Source organism: Aethalodelphis obliquidens, unplaced genomic scaffold (assembly GCF_003676395.1).
Source record: "Aethalodelphis obliquidens isolate GAN/ISIS:26980383/991018 unplaced genomic scaffold, ASM367639v1 scaffold10, whole genome shotgun sequence".
Lineage (NCBI taxonomy): Eukaryota > Metazoa > Chordata > Mammalia > Artiodactyla > Delphinidae > Aethalodelphis > Aethalodelphis obliquidens.
The window spans coordinates 7380228-7400597 of record NW_020837954.1 but is presented as its reverse complement, the minus strand read 5'-3'; the positions used below and the strand labels follow the sequence as shown (position 1 = coordinate 7400597).

At 34.6% G+C, this 20370-nt stretch overlaps 1 protein-coding gene across 13 annotated transcripts in view; it reads right to left on the bottom strand.

Annotated features, from left to right (window-relative positions):
- G2E3 (G2/M-phase specific E3 ubiquitin protein ligase) overlaps positions 1-20370 on the bottom strand; it is a 66344-nt gene that overhangs the window by 3725 nt on the left and 42249 nt on the right. For 11 of the 13 annotated variants that reach the window (XM_027110981.1, XM_027110986.1, XM_027110977.1 and 8 more), the window contains 6 exons: positions 16479-16603; positions 16243-16372; positions 15002-15309; positions 12941-13122; positions 9043-9215; positions 462-652 (listed from right to left, as the gene is read on the bottom strand). In XM_027110981.1, the coding sequence (XP_026966782.1) occupies positions 462-652; positions 9043-9215; positions 12941-13122; positions 15002-15309; positions 16243-16372; positions 16479-16603 (1109 nt within the window). Of the gene's footprint in view, positions 1-461; positions 653-4552; positions 4818-9042; positions 9216-12940; positions 13123-15001; positions 15310-16242; positions 16373-16478; positions 16604-20370 lie in introns of those variants that run through there. The other 2 variants (XR_003433590.1, XR_003433591.1) reach the window with 2 other exon arrangements.

Below are 20370 nucleotides of genomic sequence, written 5' to 3'. Positions count from 1 at the left end.
ATCCAAACAACCTAGCTAAAAAATTTTCAACTAAAAGTTAAATTGTTTTACAACATATTAAACAGAATGAATTTACATTGCTAAGGCTCAATGATAAATATCATTACCATGCTCTGATCAATGGATGAGGAATAATTCAATTTAACTTAAAATTTAAAAAGGTGAAGTAAATGACTAGCTTTGAGACTATCCTGTGCTGTGGCAATCACCCGTATATTTAAAGTTTTCTAGGAAGAATGCCTCTCACTTCAAATTACCTAGAGGAAAACAACCGAAAAATATAACTTTACTATGTAACCTTTCCTATCACTTTCAACTCAGTCATATAAACTTGTTTTGAAACAAGTTTTGTAAATAAGTAGTTAGATTAAAGTCTTACTATAAAAAGCAAAACTCAAAGAAATAAATATCCCAAAACAAAATTTCTACGACAGTTAAATAAAAATAAAACATCTACATACCCTCAACAGCCTGTAAGTAACTGTTCCAAAACCCCAAAGCCTGTACGTCAGATAATGTGTGTACTGTAAAAAGATCACTAAGAATTTTTGTGGAAAGATTCTCAGGTTTATGACAGAAGATGTCACAAAATGCTTCTGGATAAGTCTGAATTTTCTCCAAAACACCAAGAGTTCTCAGACCCTGTTTAAAACTTAAGAGAAGAAAAACAATGAGCCAACATTCATACACATGTGTTTGGAATGAACATTTCTAGCTAATTTACTATCACATATATGTGTGAAAAAGACAGAAAAAAAAAGATGTGGGAAAAAAAAGGTGAGGAAAAACAAAGAAAAATATGGATACACTTTATGTGATATGGTATTTTCAAATCAATAACAAGCAAATGTATTAATATAAAATGAATATTTTCCATGCCTACATTATTTGGCTTTATGCAATAGTTTTAAAATTAAGCTAACAATTTTTTATTAAGAGGAAAAAAGTAGATATCTAAAATTTTACACTTCAAAGCTAGTTAGTATAAAATGAAAGACTGCAAAGAAAAAGAATCATAAACTTGAGCCACATAAAAATTTTAAACTTATGTATTGCTAAAAAGAAATTAACAAAGACAAAACAAAGTGGGAAAATATTGATACATGATAGAACACTAATTTCTCTAATATAACAAAAATACAAATCATTTTCTAAAAGAACTCAACAGGAAATACAAAATATGAATGCATCATTAAGAAAATACAAGTAACAAATGAATTTTTAAAAATGCACATTCTCACTAATAAGCAAAGAATGAAGAAGATACCATTTTTGCCTACCAGACTGACTAACCCTAACTGTGGCTCTGGATTCCCTATCCACGTCCTCAGGTACCCTGCTACACTGACTCATCTTCCCTTCTATTAGCTCTTCCTCAAGAGCACAAAAATATGCTTATCTTTCCCATCTTTGAATAAAGGAAAAAATTCACTCAATCCCATCTGCTTTCCTTTGAGACAACCTATGTGAAAAACTTACCTACATTTACTGTCTCCTTTTCTTAATTTCCTATTCACTTTCCCTCCACTCCTTTCTACATCTCAGGAATAACTGCCCTAAGTGCATGAATGATGTATGGGATCAGTCTCCTGGTTTCCCCTTATATCTCTGGCCAAACCTTCCGAGTCTCTTACAAAGCTTATTCTTTCTTTGCTTTGCCTTAAATGCTACTGTTTGTCCCTCATGGATCTGTAACAAGGCAAATTTCTCTTTTTTCTTACCATATCCCATGGCTTTATTTAAGCAGGTTTATGTTCATTAACTATAAAATCTATTATTTCAGCCCAGAATATATACCCAACAGACTGCTGGGTACCACATATTCCAAGCACCCAAACTTATTAAGTCCAAAAGAAAGCTAATTATCTTACTACCAAAATCAGAACCGTAAGTGACAACAAATGCCTCCATTATTCACCCTATTAGTACAGCTAAATCTGAAAGTCATTCTTAACTCTTCCCTCTGCCACTCCTAATTACAAATCCTATGAATTTCCTTTTTTGAAATCCCTTTTATCTGCTCATTTCTCCATATACCAGTGGAACTGTTGTACCAGGTATGTAAGCTTCCAAGTTGATTTTCCATGTAAACCCCCATACTGTCATTCATCCTTAGGTATGTTGGATGGAGGCCCCCAAAAGATATGTCCACATCCTATTCCCTGGAACCTGTGAATGTGATCTTAGTTGGAAAAAGGGTCCAGGCAGATGTAATTAAGTTAATGATCTTGAAATCATTCTACCTAGGTTATCTGGGCTCACCCTAAGTCCAATGACAACTGTCTTTATAAAAGATAGAGAGGAAAAGGCCATGTGATATAGATTCAGAGATTGGAGTTATGCAACCACAAGCCACCAGAAGCTAAAAGAAGCAAAGAATGGATTCTCTTCCTAAACTCCCAGAAAGAATGAAGCCCTGCCAACACCGACACTTTGGACTTCTAGCCTCCAAAAATATGGGAGAATAAATTTCTTTTGTTTTGAGCCACTCAGTTTGTGATAATTTTTTACAACTGCCATAGGAAACTAATAATACACACTCTGCACATGAAATAAAGTCCAAACTCCTTAACATGGCTTTTAAGGTCCTCCACAATACAATTGCTGCCTTTCTTGCTTGCTTTTAACTTTCACCTTACACCTACCTTTGAAGCAAATTTCAGCCAAACTTAAGTTCACCTTTATAATTTTACTTTTAATTAAAATGAAATATTTCAAGCTTATATAAAAATCCAGGAAATAACAGAAAACCATGACTGCAAACTTGATTTTGAAAGACATTAACATTTTATGTTTGCTCAGATTATTTTTAAGAAAATATTCTATTCACTCAACTAAATCTGCCCATTCATCAGTTTCCCTTCTCTCCTTTTACAAAGAAAACTATCTGAAACTGCTATTTACCTATTCTGAAATTTTTACTATAGCCTGCATTTCATTTTAGTTTCACTATATATGTATCCCTAAAAAATAACTAGTATTGGTTTGCTTGTTTTGAAACTTTCCAATAATGGTACCATACTGTATACTTATTTTTCTGCAATTTGCTTTTTTGAGAGTAATTTTTTCTAATTGTTATATAGTAATAGTTATTACTACATTTAGGAAACTAGTTCTGTCACTTTATTTTGGGCAACTGTACTGAATTACAAAAAAATTTTTTATTCCTTCCTGCCGATTTTTGTATTTTTAAAACAAAATTCCAATTTACCTTCTATTTAAAAAGTTATACTAATTCTTATTTTTTAAATGGTTACCTCAAAATTTTAATCGGCATATTTGAAATCTAAAGTGAATCAGGTATTTACCCTCTTCCTGAACAATACAAAGACCTTAGAACACTTGCAACTCTGGTAGCTCTCTCTTCCTATGCTACTTAAACATTTTGTTCCACCTTGTATCATAAATCCCCAAAGTAAACATTAATTTTTTGTACAATCAGTGTTTACTCTAAAATTAACAAATTTCTTTCGTTACCATTCCTTCTCACTTGCACACCTCCCTGTTAGTGTCCTTTACCTCTTGTAACCTTGCTACACTCTTTACAGAAGCAGTTCTAAGATTATTTTAGTTGGACAGTCATCTAGACTACCAATGATAATTTTAATTCTTCCAATCCTTAATAACACTCACTTATTCATTTAGTCTTGTTGCTCTACTAGGACCTCCAGCATATTGTAGAAATGAAGGGGGTAATTATATGTATCCCAGGCTTGTCATGGCCTTAAGAGGAACGTCTATCACACTTCATTAAGGATAATGTTTGCTGAATCTTTACTAGCTAATCTTTATAAGGATATTTCAAATTGTTAGCTTAAAATTATGTATAAATGTTTAAATGTAGCAATTGCTTTTTTTGCATGTATAACTGTATGAAGATTGTTTGATTTTTCTCTTTTAATCTATTAGTGGAGTGCACTAAAGCAAGATTTTTTTTTTTTGATGTTCTACCTGCCTTGCTTCCTTTCATAAACAGTCCTCAGAACTGTTAGTAAATTTTGAGGCCATGTTGCTAGATACAAATATATTCAAGACTGCTGAATCCTAAAGAATTTGTTCTTTTTAACACTATTAGGGTCATTTAAGGACAAGGCTTTTTAAAAAGATTATTAGAATTTCTTTCTCTCTTTTTTTGCTTTAAAGTCATTTATTTGCAATGCAATTTAAGATCCTCTGTTTTTTAAATACGAATATAAGCTATTTACATGTAATATAATTACCTATATGTTTTCTATCTTATGTTTTCTTTGAGCATGTGTTTTCCCTTGCTTGTTTTCATCCCTCTTTTTCTGTTCACTATATGATTAAATATGTTTTCTTTATTTCTATCCCCACCCCCATCAAACTGGTTTGGAAGTTACACACTCTATTCCTGTTATTTTAGAGTTTTCCCTTAAAATATACATACTTGGCTTAACAATCTTAAGGTAATTAATGCTTCCCCACTACTACCTCAAGAATACAAGTTCCTTAAAACAATAAATACAATGTCCATTCTCTTCTTACAGATGAACCTTTAGCTAGTATTTTAATTATTTTAACCATTTCTTACCAAAATTTAGTTGTCTTTTAAATGGCCAATGCTTGTTTTTATTTATTCAGGTTTTTTCATTTCTTTGCTTACTCCTGGTGCTTGTATCTTACTTTTTCCTTCTGGGTTCAATTTCTTTCTTCCTTAAGTAGGTATTTTATTAATCTCTCCAGGAAAGAAGTAAACCTGTCTCAAAATGTCTTTATTTCCTCCTCTCTCTTGAATGATAACGTAACTAGCTCTGTGAAGTTACTATCTTGGCTGTCTGTTTTCAACGTTGATGTCACTGAAAAAAAGGCGTCCAATATAATTGATGCTCATTTTTACAATAATGTCTTTTTGCTCAGAACACAATTTCATCACAAAGTACACTATACTTCAGCATGTTAAGCCCTGTGAACCTGAAGAACTTCTCAAGCAGCATTTTCTATAATATTGCCCAGCCTCTGTCTCTTTTGTCAAATATATGTGTGGGTGCTCTTATTCTAACTTTCATGACATTTCTTGTTTCAGTCCTTTTTTCTCTCTTTCTCTTCAATGGCCTAGCATTTAACAACCACCAAGTTTCATTTCTATGATCATTTTTGTTTCTGTTTCGTTTTCCTTGTTTTTCTGTTGGTTGCTTATTTTTTTGGATTCCATTTTTATCTATAGTGTTTTGAGTGTATTTCTATGTGAAGATTTTTTTAAAAATGTAATAATTTACTGCTGCCAACATTTTATCAGTTCAAGTATAGAAACATTACTTCCCTTCATGTCCCTTTGCCTTTTGCTGTTTATAATTTCCTAAGTATTTCTTTTATATACATTATGAATCACATTAGAGACTGTTATAATTTTTGCCTCAGCCATCAAACATAATTTAGTAGACACAAGAGGAGACATGCTTTTATTCTTTTCATTATTCTTTCTTCCTTCCTGATGTTACAAGATTCTACCTTTAATAATTTGCTTTCTATTTCAAAAAATTCCCATAGGCATTCTTTTAGGGTAGATCTGCTGGTGACAAATCGTTTAGTTTTCCTTCAAATAAGAATGTCTAGACTTCTCTCAGCTGTGTCCTTGCTGAGATCCCCAGCTGGTCTGCTTTCATCTCTCTACCTCTCAAAAGTCTTCTTAAGTTTGTTTTATAAACACTGTTCAGGGTTTTTAACTGTGCTTATCAGGAAGGATAGAGAGAAGAGTGTCTATTCCACGTTATCCAGAACTGGAAGTCTATGATCATTTTTCAACTTAGAAGCACTATTTGATTCATTTCACATTTTATGTTTGGGTTTTTTTTTTCTTTTAAATCACTGTAATAACTTTTTATGTCTCAGTTTGTCCTGTTATTTAAATCCTTGATGTGCTATTCCCAATACTTGCTGTTTAGGATGGTTGTGTTTTGTCTTTTATTGGAACCTCCTCTTCTTTAGCAATGTAACTTTAGCATTCCCATCAGGCTCAGGCTGTAGAAATTTCCCTAAACACTGTTACGTATTTGCTTTTGCCTGGCACTCTGTAAGTACTACGAATCCTAAGACCAATTACTTTGTTAATGTCTTTGGTTCAGATTGGGGTCCATTCAGAATGCCAAACCCAAGTTTGGGGCAAACTGAGGGTTCTGATTTCATATGACATTTAGGGTACCATGGCTTTTTTGTTTTTAATAGATCTTTACTGGAGCATAATTACTTCACAATACTGTGTTAGTTTCTGTTGCACAACAAAGTGAATCAGCCATGTGCATACACATGTCCCCATATCCTCTCCCTCTTGAGCCTCCCTCCCATCCTCCTTATCCCACCCCTCTAGGTCATCTCAAAGCACTGAGCCAATCTCCCTGTACTATGCTGCAGCTTCCCACCAGCCAATTATTTTACATTCGGTAGTGTATATATGTCGATGCTACTCTCACTTCCCCCCAACTTCGCCCTCCTACCCCATGATGAACCTAGTTGCAGGGCAGGAATAAAGAGGTACTATGGCTCTTGATTTCCTTGTTATTTCTGACATCTACAGGACTCTTGAGCTTTAAAATATTGTTTTTTGCTATATGATTTATCTTTCACATAAAAGGAGGGATCAGTCTTCAGCTTCTTTTCTCTTGCCCTCTTCATCTTGATCTGCCTAACTCCTATTTATAAATCAGGGTTTAATTTAAACACCACTTATACAGATAGGGAAGCCTTTCCTGACAACTAGACTACTCATACCTATAAACACACACACACACACAAAATAAACAAACAGCAATGAATTATCTAACTTAGCAATGAGAAAAAATCCATCTGTAGACATATGAATTCCTTGGGAAAAAAATATTTTGTACATCTATGTCATTAAGAGATACATTTCAAATAAGTTTTTAAATAACTATCAAAATTTATAATATATTTGGATTATTCTATGTATTAATCATAATTATGAATGGTAATTCTAACTGTAAGAAAATTTTGCTATGTAAGAGTCTTATAGTCAGACACTGGATACATTTTAAACAGTTATGTAACAGTGTTACTTTAATTACAGTATTAAAAATACATTGGAGGGCTTCCCTGGTGGCTCAGTGGTTAAGAGTCCACCTGCCAATGCAGGGGACATGGGTTCGAGCCCTGGTCTGGGAAGATCCCACATTGCTGTGGAGTAGCTGGGCCTGTGTGCTACAACTGCTGAGCCTGTGTTCTAGAGCCCGCGAGCTACAACTGCCGAGCCCGTGCACAGCAACCACTGAGGCCCGCGCGCCTACAGCCCATGCTCCACAACAAAAGAAGCCACCGCAATGACAGGCCCGCACACTGCAACGAAGAGTAGCCCCCATTTGCCACAGCCAGAGAAAGCCCGCGTGCAGCAATGAGGACCCAATGCAGCCAAAAATAAATAAATAAATAAATTTATTTAAAATATATATATATATTGGAAATTATATCCTTTACAACTGTTTAAGCTTATGATATCATATTAAATTTTAATTTGGAAGAGTGCTTAAGTTCTGTAGAGCTCTAAAAAAGGAATGAGGACCATATACTGTCAAGTAAAAAATGAGGAGGAAAAAGGGTGGATGGTATGTTACTATTTATGTAATAAAAGAAATGAATATACACACACACATATACTCATATATTTATCTGCTATCAGTTAAAAAAAATAATGGAAGGATAAACAGTAAAAGCCACTAAAATAATTACTTCATAGGGGATGGAAGGTAGGTGTGATAAGGATGAAAGCTATACTTATCTTAATATAATCTGTATGACAGAACTGAGTCCTTTCAATGTACTATCATTATAGATTTGACTTTGGAATCATGCAAACATTTTATATAATTTTAAAATAAAATCAAACTTTAATAAAAGTCAATAAAAAGAAAAAATAAGATAAAAATGAAAATAAAATGTATACCCAGTTAGTAATATAACAACAAAGAAAATAACTATGCCAAATGACTTTAAAACACAGTAATTTGACTGCATAGCCCTAGAACAAAAAGAAATAGAAAAACAAGTTTAACCTATTTTCAATAGTGTTATGTTACTGATGATAATGTTGGCATTATCATTCTGTGACTATTATTTACGAAATGTGGATTAAATCAAGGAATTACTTCATGCTCTAATTCATCAATGTCTTTGAGAACTGGGATTATGAACATGGGACAAAGGAAAAGTCAAAAATCTTGTAGTAGTGAATCTGAAGTATCAGTAGAAACCTATGATGTATTTTATCTTAAAAAAATAAAAAAAAACCCAACAAAAAACCCCTATATTTCTTCTTTTAGTCCACTGAAAAGGCCTAGAAACTATAACCAACGTGGCAAAAACAAGCATCCCTAGCATCCAGATTGTGGATTTGAAATACCATTTCCCATTCAAAGAAACAAAGCTCATTAGGCCAGAATGTACAAAAGGAGCATGAAACACCTTGTCATACCATATAGCAAGAAGGCTATCAAAGACCATTAAGGGTCAACATCAAAAGAACTCAAAAGAAACAACATAAAGAGGTTTATACTGGTTAAAGATGAGACAATCTTAACTTCAGTAAGGATAGCCAACTATAACAGTTTTGAATACATTAAATACATAGATTAATGATACTGAAATTTTAAAATTTGCTTGAAAATAAAACTGGAGTCAGTAACAAGGGAAGGCTAGCTAAACGAGACTGGCCACTGGTTGGTTGATAACTGTTAGATCTGGGTGGTGATTACATGGTGTATCACTCTGCCTACTTTCATATATATTTTAGGTTTCCCACTATTAAAAGAACAGCAGCGTGTGAGAACATAAAAATAATTTTTATTTAGAAAAATTAATTATAAATTGAGATAACGATTACTTTTCCTACCTAAACAGTACACATTTAAGCAATTCTGTGTAGAATGTAAGAACAGTATTCATCCTTAAGAGGTTAGTTTGAAAGCATTAGTTTAAAATAGCATTTACATTTTATCAAATATATCTCACATTGTAAGACAATTAACCACTTTAAACATGTAATTTGAGAGAATCCTTAACATATGAACAACTTACCTTTCAAAAGGTGCTTGGACTCTCTTAATTACATGATAAACAAGTATGTCTTTTGCCAACCTATATTTATCACTTAATGATGTTATAAGTCTTAGGCATCCAATAAGCTCTAGGTAGTTATAATATTCATTTAGTAAAGAGTTTAAGTCAGCCACAGTTGCTGCAGTATTTATCTGTAATGAAGAAGAAAATACACCCAGTTTACTCATTTACTTGTGAAAGATATTTACATTTCAAATGACACATTACTTTATACTCAATTCTTGAGTACACCTGGGTGAAGTGAAAGTATACTAAGAATTATTTTCCTAGAATAAATGTCTGATAATCCAGTTTAATAAATACTGTATATTTCTGCCAAAACCTAGGTTTTAAGAAATCTAGACTATAATGCCACTTTAATATAGGAAATTACTTCCATAAAAGGCGGTAACTGATATAGAACAGTTACATAGCACTAGAGAGGCAAGAAAGAGGACCTGCAGAGATTTCATGAAAGAAAGAATAGCTGAGATTTAAAAAAATGGATACACTCAAGAGTATTTGAGGGAACAACATAAACAAAGATATACTTAACCATTTATGTGCCAGACACTTTCACATAGGTTAGCTCTTGAACAAAGTTACGGAGGGAGAAAGATAAAATTAGGAGGCAAAGTCCATTTGAATGGAAAATCTCCTTGCTATTTCTTTCTTCCAAAAAACTCTTCTTCCAGGTATTTACATGATTCCCTCATTTATTTCAGATCTCTCCTGTGACCTCAGAAGTTTTTCCTGACTACCCTGTTCAAACTACCTTCACACTCTAATAATTGCGTATATGTTCTCATCCTCCCAAACCCATCACCCTAAGTTTTAGCTAGGCATATAGCCAAACTTACCTTAAAGCTAGTGTGGCCTTATGTGACTAAGAGCTGTCCAATGGGACATGAGTGAAAATGTGTCAAATTTCCCTGCACTCTACTTCCACTTTCTCCCTGTACAGCAAGCTTCAGCTATGAAGACAATATCCTAAATGACTACACAACAAGAGGAAGGAATCCAATTCTCTGGGTGACTTGGTGTATCACAATTGTACCTTAAAACAGGAGCCATTTCTGTAAAGGCCAGATAGCATTTTATGCTTTGTGGGCCATATGGTGCTTGTCACAACTACTAAACTCCACCACTGTAGTGTAAAAGCAGTCACAGACACATAACAAATGGGTGTGTTTGTGTTCCAATAAAACTTTAAAAAGGCAGCAGGCAAGACTTGGCCTACAGCTATAGTTTGCCAACTCCTACTCTAAAATCTAGATTTTAGAAAAAAATAAATATCTGCCTTTTTTGAGCCATTGTCTTTTGGGTCTCTTTGTTACAGAAGCTTAGCCTACCTATGCTTTAACTTACTATACCCCAAGCATTATCTTGGAAAAGATATCCTTCCTCTTATTCTGTTCTATTTTTATAATATATTTTACTATATGACAGTATATTATATATTTATTTATCTTGTCGTTCCTCTAATATGTAAATTCCAAGAAGGCAGGGGCTTTGTTTGGTTCACTACTTTATCTTCAGTGATAAAACAGTATGGGAAACAGGGACTTCCCTGGTGGCACAGTAGCTAAGATTCCGCGTTCCCAGTGCAGGGGGTCCGGGTTCGATCCCTGGTCAGGGAACTAGATCCCACATGCATGTCGCAACTAAGAGTTCGCATGCCACAACTAAGGAACCCACCAGCTGCAACTAAGGAGCCCACCTGCCACAACTAAGACCTGGCAGAACCAAATAAATAATAAAAACAAACAAAAAACCATATGGGGTACATAGCACCTTGTAGATATATGTATCTGTTGACTAAATCAGTGAAGGAACACTGGCTAGGAGTCTGGAGTTAGTAAAGCCATGAGGAGAGCTCCAAGTGCCCTAATGAAGAACTCGAACTCCATTCAATAGGCAATGAGAATCCATTAGGATTCCTGAGGAAGAAAGCAATGTGGTCAAACCTGTACTTGTGAAAGAATCATCCTGAAGAAGATGATTAGAATAATATCTTAATTGTTTAAACTTAGATATAACCTGAGTTTGGTATAGTAAGCATACTAGAAATAAGAAGGAAAGGCCACTGTTAGAGACGGATGACTTGACACAAACTGATAAATGGAGTATGGAAGAATGAAAACAACCCTGTCTCCAGAATAACTTGGAAATAAGAAATCTCTTGAAAAGAAAAGGAAAATCAGGCAAAAAACCAAATTCTGGGCAAAAAATTATTTCTGTCCTAAACATGCTGTGCTCAATTTGGTAGGAAGACCCAGATCTTATCTGGATATAAACATCTAGGGGCTCAAAAATACAGGTCTGGAAATCATCAGAAAGGTTATAGATGAGGAGACTCTTTCCAAATAGTATAGAAGGAGGACTGTTAAGACAACACTGAAAATTACCTACGTTTTAGGGGTAGGAAGAAGAAGCATTAAAAAAGACAGTAATAGTCAAAAGTAGGAGGGAGTAGATATTAAAGAAAACAACAGAGATGAATTCAAATACAGTGGTGGTTGCAGAAGTCAGAGGAGATGAGGAATTACAAAAGAAAGGCCTTTGCATGTGGAGATTTAGATCCCTGCATATCAGCAATGAACTAGCTAACTCAGAAGAGTAGTGGTGGGAACAGAGGTCTGACTGTAAGTTAAATGAGTAGGAAAGAGGAAGTGGAAACAATGAAGTTAAAGTACATTTTTTCTCATAAAGAGGAGAAAAGAAAAAATAAATTGAAGGGTTAAAGGGTCAGTTTAAAATACCATTTTAGAATGAGGAGTCTTGGGCAAAATACACATTTCCAGGTTTCTTACTTTCTGGTTTAGAAACTTGAGGTTTAACAAGATTAACCCAACATGCCCAAGGTCACATAGCTTATATCAGTTATTTCAAACTAAAATCTGACTTCTGAGCATTTGTTTTTAACTATTAAACTATACTGCCTATTAACTGAGACAATGGATAGAGTAGGCTTAAGTATGGGACAAGTTAAGGGAAGAAAAGTTGAATTGGATTTCATTGTCTCAACTGTTTCATTACTTTCTAAATCAGTAACACTTGGGCAATGTTACTTATGATAAGTAAACTGAGTTTGTACGGATAACATGTGTAGTACAGGGCTTAATAAATGGTAACTATTTTTTTTTTTTTTTTGCAGTACGCGGGCCTCTCACTGTTGTGGCCTCTCTCGTTGCGGAGCACAGGCTCCGGACGCACAGGCTCTGGACGCGCAGGCTCAGCGGCCACGGCTCATGGGCCCAGCCACTCTGCGGCATGTGGGATCTTCCCGGACGCGGGGCACGAACCCGTGTTCCCTGCATCGGCAGGCGGACTCTCAACCACTGCGCCACCAGGGAAGCCCATGGTAATATTTTGAGGGGAGGAACACTGAGTCTCCCCAACTGTTTCCACAGAGAAGAAATTCAGCCTGGTCTTTCTCTCCACCCATCACTCATATCTCCCTGTAGGAGGAAGGATAAATTTTCTGCTGGTAACCATCCTTTCTTCAGCTCCACCTGACGATAGGAAAGTGCACTTTCATCTGCTCTTGAGCATGCAACAAGGAACCTGCCTTATGTTGTCCCTGGCAGGGCAGATAAATCCACCTAGTTCTGAGGAGTGTTAGCAAGCCATTCTGACCACAGATCTAAGTCACATTATCTAACTGGTTTTATCAACATTAAACATGGCACTTTGATCTCTAGCTGCCTGCCCTTTACATCTGTCTATTAAATGGTTGTTAACTTTGTTGGTAAACAAAAATAATGACACCCCTTAACTACTCCACAAAGAGTATTATTCTATTGCAGATCCATCATTTATATTCAAATACACCTAGAACATAGTCTACATCTGAACAAACAGGTACATTTCTTACCCTGATTATAATCTGTGCCACATCAAAGTCTGAGACATCGTCTAAAATTGGTTGGGTACTTTCTGGTCCATAAACAAGGCAGTTAAATAAGGTTTTAGAAAAGAAACCAGGTGAAGGACCACCATGAACCAAAGAAATGGCAAGCATTTTGCCAGCTTCATAGTAAAGATTCTCTTTCAGAGCTGTAAATACAGATAAAATATATCAAATACACTTCTTTTATTATTATATAACCATCATATGTAATTAATACATATATAATAAATTTTAAAATCCAAGCTTTAGACAAATGTATAATAACCTAATTCATAGAAGGTATAATAATGTATAAAATATAAATTTCAACCAAAATATACAATTTTACAAATTTTTTTCTGAATTCAAAGTAACAATCTATTATAGAAAAATATGTAAATACAGAAAGTCTTTTTATAAAATCACCTATAATCCTACCACCATAATAACCAGTGTACACACTTTGGTGTATTTATAATATGTCTCATATGCATATAAATATATACATAAATAGCTTGACTTCTGTCTTTTTCCACTTACTGTATTATAAATTTTTAAAATATTACTTGAAATTATTCAAATATACAGTTAATGAATGCATTCAAACTAATTTACAGATGTGCTGCAATGTAAACCACCCCCTTATTACTGGCTAGCCCAGTTTCAACTAATGAGACACAATGTTACAGTCAACATCTATTTACACATTCTTGTTTATATATCTTTGATTATTAGGATAGATTCCTACATACAGTATTAGTGGTTCAAAGGATATGAACAATTTTAAGGTTGTTGATATACAAAATGGTACAAATTAACTCTCAACACTATATGCTATCTTACCATATCATCACAATATTTTTCAATGTGTCATTAAAAATGTTTTAGCTACTTCGATAACTCAAAAAGATATTATGTAAATTTTCCTTTATTTTTTCTAAAAATTAAAAGTAATTTATTAATAAGTAACATTAACAATACCTGAAATAATAATAAAATCTCCTCAACAATAACCTTATATACTACATATTAGTAGTCACATCCTACAGATGAAGAAACTGAGATCCAGAGGGGCTATGCAATTAATCTAGGGAAATAAAGCTACTGAAGTAGATGTGTACAAACTGAACTCAGATTTTGTGACTTAAATTCCATGTACTCTCTCCACTGTACCAAAACTGCCATGAATTAATAACATACTGATTACTTGGAGCGTTTTTGTTTTTTTTTAAAGGGAGTGTAGAATTAAACTGTGTGTACTATACATAGTACTAATGATCCTTGGTAGTTTCTCAATTATTTCAATGATACTTCAGGCAATGGTGAGGAAGTTCTAAAGAAAACATAGAAGGAAGTCAAATGGGATGATATGTCTTCTCACTCTCTCTCAAATTCCTATTACAGCAAAAGCGGTTATAAAAGCTCCGAAAAAAAGAATGCTAGAATTAACCAGTGTTTTGAGATGCCTGTTTTAATCACATTAATTCCTTACCAGAAGTAAAGACAGAAAAGTATCATATAAATAATTCTGTTAAATAAATAAAAAAAACTCTTGAAAGCAAAAGTAAAAAGTAAAAGTAAAAAAAGTAAAAAAAAAGTAAAACTCTTGAAAGCAAAAGTAAAAAGCTAAAAATCTGTTATATGTGAACCAAAAAATTATGTTATAAAAATCCTAGGTTGTGAAGAAACATGCCAACTGCAAATTTCAAATATATGAACAAGAAGAGCTCAAAAACTCATTCATCCAATTTGGCCACTCTATTCAAATGAATTAAAATTAAGTACATTTTTCAGAAGTTATACTTAATTATAGAATCACTTTAAGTAGGATTTTGCTATAAAGAAATTAAGGATATTCTAAAATAAAAAATGTTTCACTACAAAATTTATTTTAAAAAACATCACTTCCCCCCTTTTCTGTGATTCTATCATTATTTTAGTAACAAAGTGATTATACATTTTGACAGGTATTGAGTATCAATTCTAACCTGCTATCTCTTTCTTAATACATGGTATATTCAGTATGTACAATAATAAAATAGTTACCTTGAGAATTGAGAGACAAGTTCTTTGACAAGGACCCTTCAAACAATGGTGAGTTCTCAAGTTGCTGCATTAAGAGACTTAGGAATTCTTGCTTTGATCCAGGCTGCTCTTTTCCAAAATGATCATTTTCATTAACATATGCTATTTCAATTGTATATGAAGGATTAAAGTTGTGATTTCTGAATCCATCTAAGGCACTATTCCAGATATTGGCTTTGTTGATAAATAATCTTTTAGCTTTTTTTTTAATTTGGAATCCTAGCTCTATTATTAGAGTTGAAATATCTCTTCTAAATTTGCTGCCTTGCCTATAAAACATGAATTTAAACATAGAGGTAAGTACTCTAAAGTACTTTAGGTGTCACAGCAGTTACACAGCCAAATAAAAAAAGAATAGAAAGAAGTTCTTCCCCAACTCCCACCCAAAAGCAAACAATGGCCGCCAGTGGAACAAAAAAGTTATTTGATAACCTTAGTTCTAAATTCTTGATTCCTTCTACCCAATCTTTTACCAAATTAAAATCATCTAATGTTATACAATTCACTGGATTTAGGTATAAGAGTCAAAAGCTCAAACTCTTACCTCCCTGGACATACTTGCTTAACTGCATCTTTTTTTTTTTTTCTAACATCTTTATTGGAGTATAATTGCTTTACAATGGTGTGTTAGTTTCTGCTTTTAACTGCATCTTATTTCATGTTCACTAGATCATTTAAAGATAGAGCAAATGTAATCTCTGCTCACTGTATGAGAGAACTATATTTTTAAGAGATTACATATTTTAAGCAGAATTCACACTCCTTTAAATAGTACTTTTCAGTTTACACTATTAATTCTCAAAGTGTGGCCCCAGACCAGCAACAGCAGCAGCTGCCGCACCTGGAAACTTGTTAGAAACGCAGCTTCTTAAGCCCCACAGCAGATAAACAGAATCAGAACCTCTGAGCATGAGGCCAGGCAACCAGTGCCCTAACAAGACCTCCAGACAATTATCTGGACTAACTCAATTATTCCCTGCCTCAGTTTCTCCATCTGTAATTGGAATTAATGTACTCAAAATAATCCTGTTAGGGGCAATGTCCAAGGATCCTCTTTCTACATCAAATTAGGGACTGCAGTTTGAAAAATACCCTTCCAAACTACTCTGAGAACAGCTAATACTCTAAATGTATATAGCTACTTCCCGTTCTAATTTTCTCAAAACAGAGTTTTATATTTTTCTCCAATTCAAAATACACACCTCAGCAGGTCTTCACGCTGGGCTCCAGGAGACTGTCTGGGTAATTTAGGTGAAGATTCCTCCAACAAACAATCAGTTATTCCCACATTAGTGCTGGGTAATGTGTGTTTTTTGGCTTTTTGGAAATCGCCTACAGATTTAAAACCCAATGTTAGTATAATAGGAATATAGGTAGAAACTTTTGAATAATATGCATTTAAATAAAAACATCTTTATTCAAAATCACAAAATATTACCTGAATTGTAAAGAATACCTCTACATTCCAAACATTCCCAATTTTGTTCCCATGATTGTAGTGAGGAACAGGCTAGATGTGTTCCGCGAGAACCACAACACTGACAGCGCTTTATTTCCCATTTGCTGAGGACATAAAGAGAAGCAGATTATTTTCATGTGGTATTAACTTAGTCTAATTCCGACCATCAGCACCACTGCACACCTCACTGTCCACCTCACACACACAGCCAACCCTTTTACCCAAGGAAGGAAAATAAATTATCTGCTTTGATACTGCATTACTTTTTCCTAAAGTTGTTTTTCCCCCCCATTTCATTTATTATGTTTGTAACTTCCTCCTTTAAACATTCTCTATCTTAAAATACTAAACTAAATATCAGCATGTACATGCACATATACCCAAAGTATGTCTGATATGGAAGAAGCATTCAGTAAATACATTATCTTACCTAAAATACTATCTTTCCCATTCAAGGTGAGGAATTATTTCCTATAATAAGCTTGCTCAGACACCCCAAGTACTGTGCAGCTCAACAGGATCCAGACTTACTACGTGATCCGCATTCATATTCTCTCTCATCTTTTCCCCTCAATCCCCCACTCCCAATGTTTCCCCACTGTGTTGTGTGACATGTACCAGTCAGCATTCACATTTTCTGTACGGGTGTGGGTTATAGCGTGCAGCCTCCTCTTTGTTTGGTTATGAATACGTCCGTCTGTACAGAAATGGATATACTCCCTGAGTGTGTGGATATGTGGGTGATAAGAGACTTAGCTGCGTAACTTCACCTCTTGTAGGTGTGGGCGAATCTCCCTCTGTGTGGACTTGGGTGTGTAGGGGTATGTCCTCTCTGTGTCTCCCTCTCTTCCCCAGATAGTTCTGCCAACTGATGATGAAGAGGAAGAAAGATGACAGCTAACGAGTGCTTATACACCAGGCCCAGTTCTCACTCTTTACATGTAAAGTTTCAGAAGGTTGGAAAAATTTCAGAAGGTTGGAAAAACCAGTTACCTCCATTTTGAAGAAGAGGAAACCAAAGCATAGAGGGGTAAATTGCTTGCCCAAACAAGTTCACACTGTTAGTAAGTCTCAGAGTGAGGCTTCCAATCCAGTTTACCTGGCTTCAGACCCATGCTCCTAACCACTCCACCATGCTGCCTTTCAGCAAGTTACCTTCCTATCACTAGGATGAGAGGGAGTGAGACTGCAAAGAAAGCATTCAGATAGCAGGATTCTGTGTCCTAGGAGAAAAGGCAAAGTAGTTGCCAGAAAGAAAAGGGAGTTTGGTAGCAAATGATTAGGTGACCAGAGGTATACAAGGAATATGTATATTAAGTTAATCAAAATAGCCTAAAATGAATTTAGAAAATATCATTAATGAATATATTGCTTCTTAAAACTGTAAAGTGCTTTACTGTCTACAAAGCACTTTATATACATTAATTTCATCTCTACCTCAGCACAACCCTTGAGCAGGGTATTATTAGTATTTACAGATGAATAATCAGGGTCACCAGATCAAGTAACTTAGGCAAGAATACACATTACTTGACATCTTCAATGAGACCTCCGCCCTTAATGAATCTTTAGTCTAATGGCAAAGACAAATTTAAATATTGTCAACTCTATTGTAACAAGCACAATGAAGGGAAAATCCAGCCCAGAACAGGGAATCAGGAATAGTAAGAGCTTCTTAGGGGAAACTTTCCAAAGCTTGCAAGACTTCAGCTGAGTCTTCCAAAATAAGTTGTAGCTCACCTAGCCAAATCACTTTCCATAAGAGATAAGGCTCCCAATATTCTGCTCAGCACTTTAAGTTTGTCATATTAATTAAGACTACATAACAGGGATAAAAATTTATCAAAATTTCAACAAAATTAGATTTGTTACTTTTTATCCTGCATCTTAAAAAATAAAGATACTCTTGATTTCTAATACCCCACACAGTATAAACGATTGTTAACATTATAGTTAACGTCTACGGATATTACAAAAGAGTAATCAATAAATTTCAAATGCCAAATCCTTCTTATAGTGATCCAAAACAAACGCTGATAGATTAACCTACTTTCTTAACCTCTAGAACAGTGTCATCCAACAGAAATATAATGTAAATCATATATGTAATTTAAACTTTCCTAGTAACCAGATTTTAAAAGGTAAAAGGAACAGGTGAAATAAATTTGAGTATTTCCAAAATATAGTCATTTTGTTTGGCAGGTAATCAATTTAAAAAATTATTAACAAGATATTTTAAGGTCTTTTTTTCTTACTGTTATGGGCTGAATTCTGTCATGCCCAGAATTCATATGTTGAAGACCTAACACCCAGTACTTCACAAGGTGACTGTAGTTGGAGATAGGGCCTTTAAAGCGATAATTAAGATGAGGCCATATGCGTGGGTCCTAATCCAATATGACTGGTATCCTAATAAGAAAAAAAGATTAAGGCACAGACAGAAGGACACAGCTGGAAGGGAGCCATGTGCAAGCCAAGGAGAGAGGCTTCAAGAGAAATCAAACCTGCCAATGCCTTTATCTTGGACGTCTGGCCTCTAGGTTTCTGAGAAGAAAAATTTCTGTTGTTTAAGCCACCTGGTTTGTGGTATTTTGTTATGGCAGTCCTAGTAAACTAAGATACATATAAATCTTCGGTGTGTATTTTACACTTACGACACCTCTCAATTTGGAATAGCCACATTTCAAGTGCTCAATAGCCACCTGTGGTTACTGGCTACCACAGTAGAGCTCTAGAAAACAGAGCCTCATGAAAACACACCACAAAAGTTCCAATTATGCCAACTGCAATAATTTCTGTAAACAGATATAAATATGCATTTAATAAATATACCTCATCTCAAGTTAAAATTTCTAACATCCTAAGAGCAAAAGTACATTTCACTAAATAGAAAACCTACTTTCTCAAGCTGAAGGTTTAAAAAAGGACACTAGTAGAAATACAAAAGATCATGAGAGATTACTAGAAGCAACTCTATGCCAATAAAACAGACAACCTGGAAGAAATGGACAAATTCTTAGAAATACACAACCTGCCAAGACTAAATCGGGAAGAAATAGAAAATATTAACAGACCAATCACAAGCACTGAAATTGAAACTGTGATTAAAAATCTTCCAACAAACAGAAGCCCAGGACCAGATGGCTTCACAGGCGAATTCTATCAAACATTTAGAGAAGAGCTAACACCTATCCTTCTCAAACTCTTCCAAAATATAGCAGAGGGAGGAACACTCCCAAACTCATTCTATAAGGCCACCATCACCCTGATACCAAAACCAGACGAAGATGTCACTAAGAAAGAAAACTACAGGCCAGTATCACTGATGAACATAGATGCAAAAATCCTCAACAAAATACTAGCAGACAGAATCCAACAGCACATTAAAAGGATCATACACCATGATCAAGTGAGGTTTATTCCAGGAATGCAAGGATTCTTCAATATACGCAAAATAATCAATGTGATAAACCATATTAACAAATTGAAGGAGAAAAACCATATGATCATCTCAATAGATGCAGAGAAAGCTTTCGACAAAATTCAACACCCATTTATGATAAAAACCCTCCAGAAAGTAGGCATAGAGGGAACTTTCCTCAACATAATAAAGGCCATATATGACAAACCCACAGCCAACATTGTCCTCAATGGTGAAAAACTGAAACCATTTCCACTAAGATCAGGAACAAGACAAGGTTGCCCACTCTCACCACTCTTATTCAACATAGTTTTGGAAGTTTTAGCCACAGAAATCAGAGAAGAAAAGGAGAAAAAAGGAATCCAACTCGGAAAAGAAGAAGTAAAGCTGTCACTGTTTGCAGATGACATGATACTATACATAAAGAATCCTACAGATGCTACCAGAAAA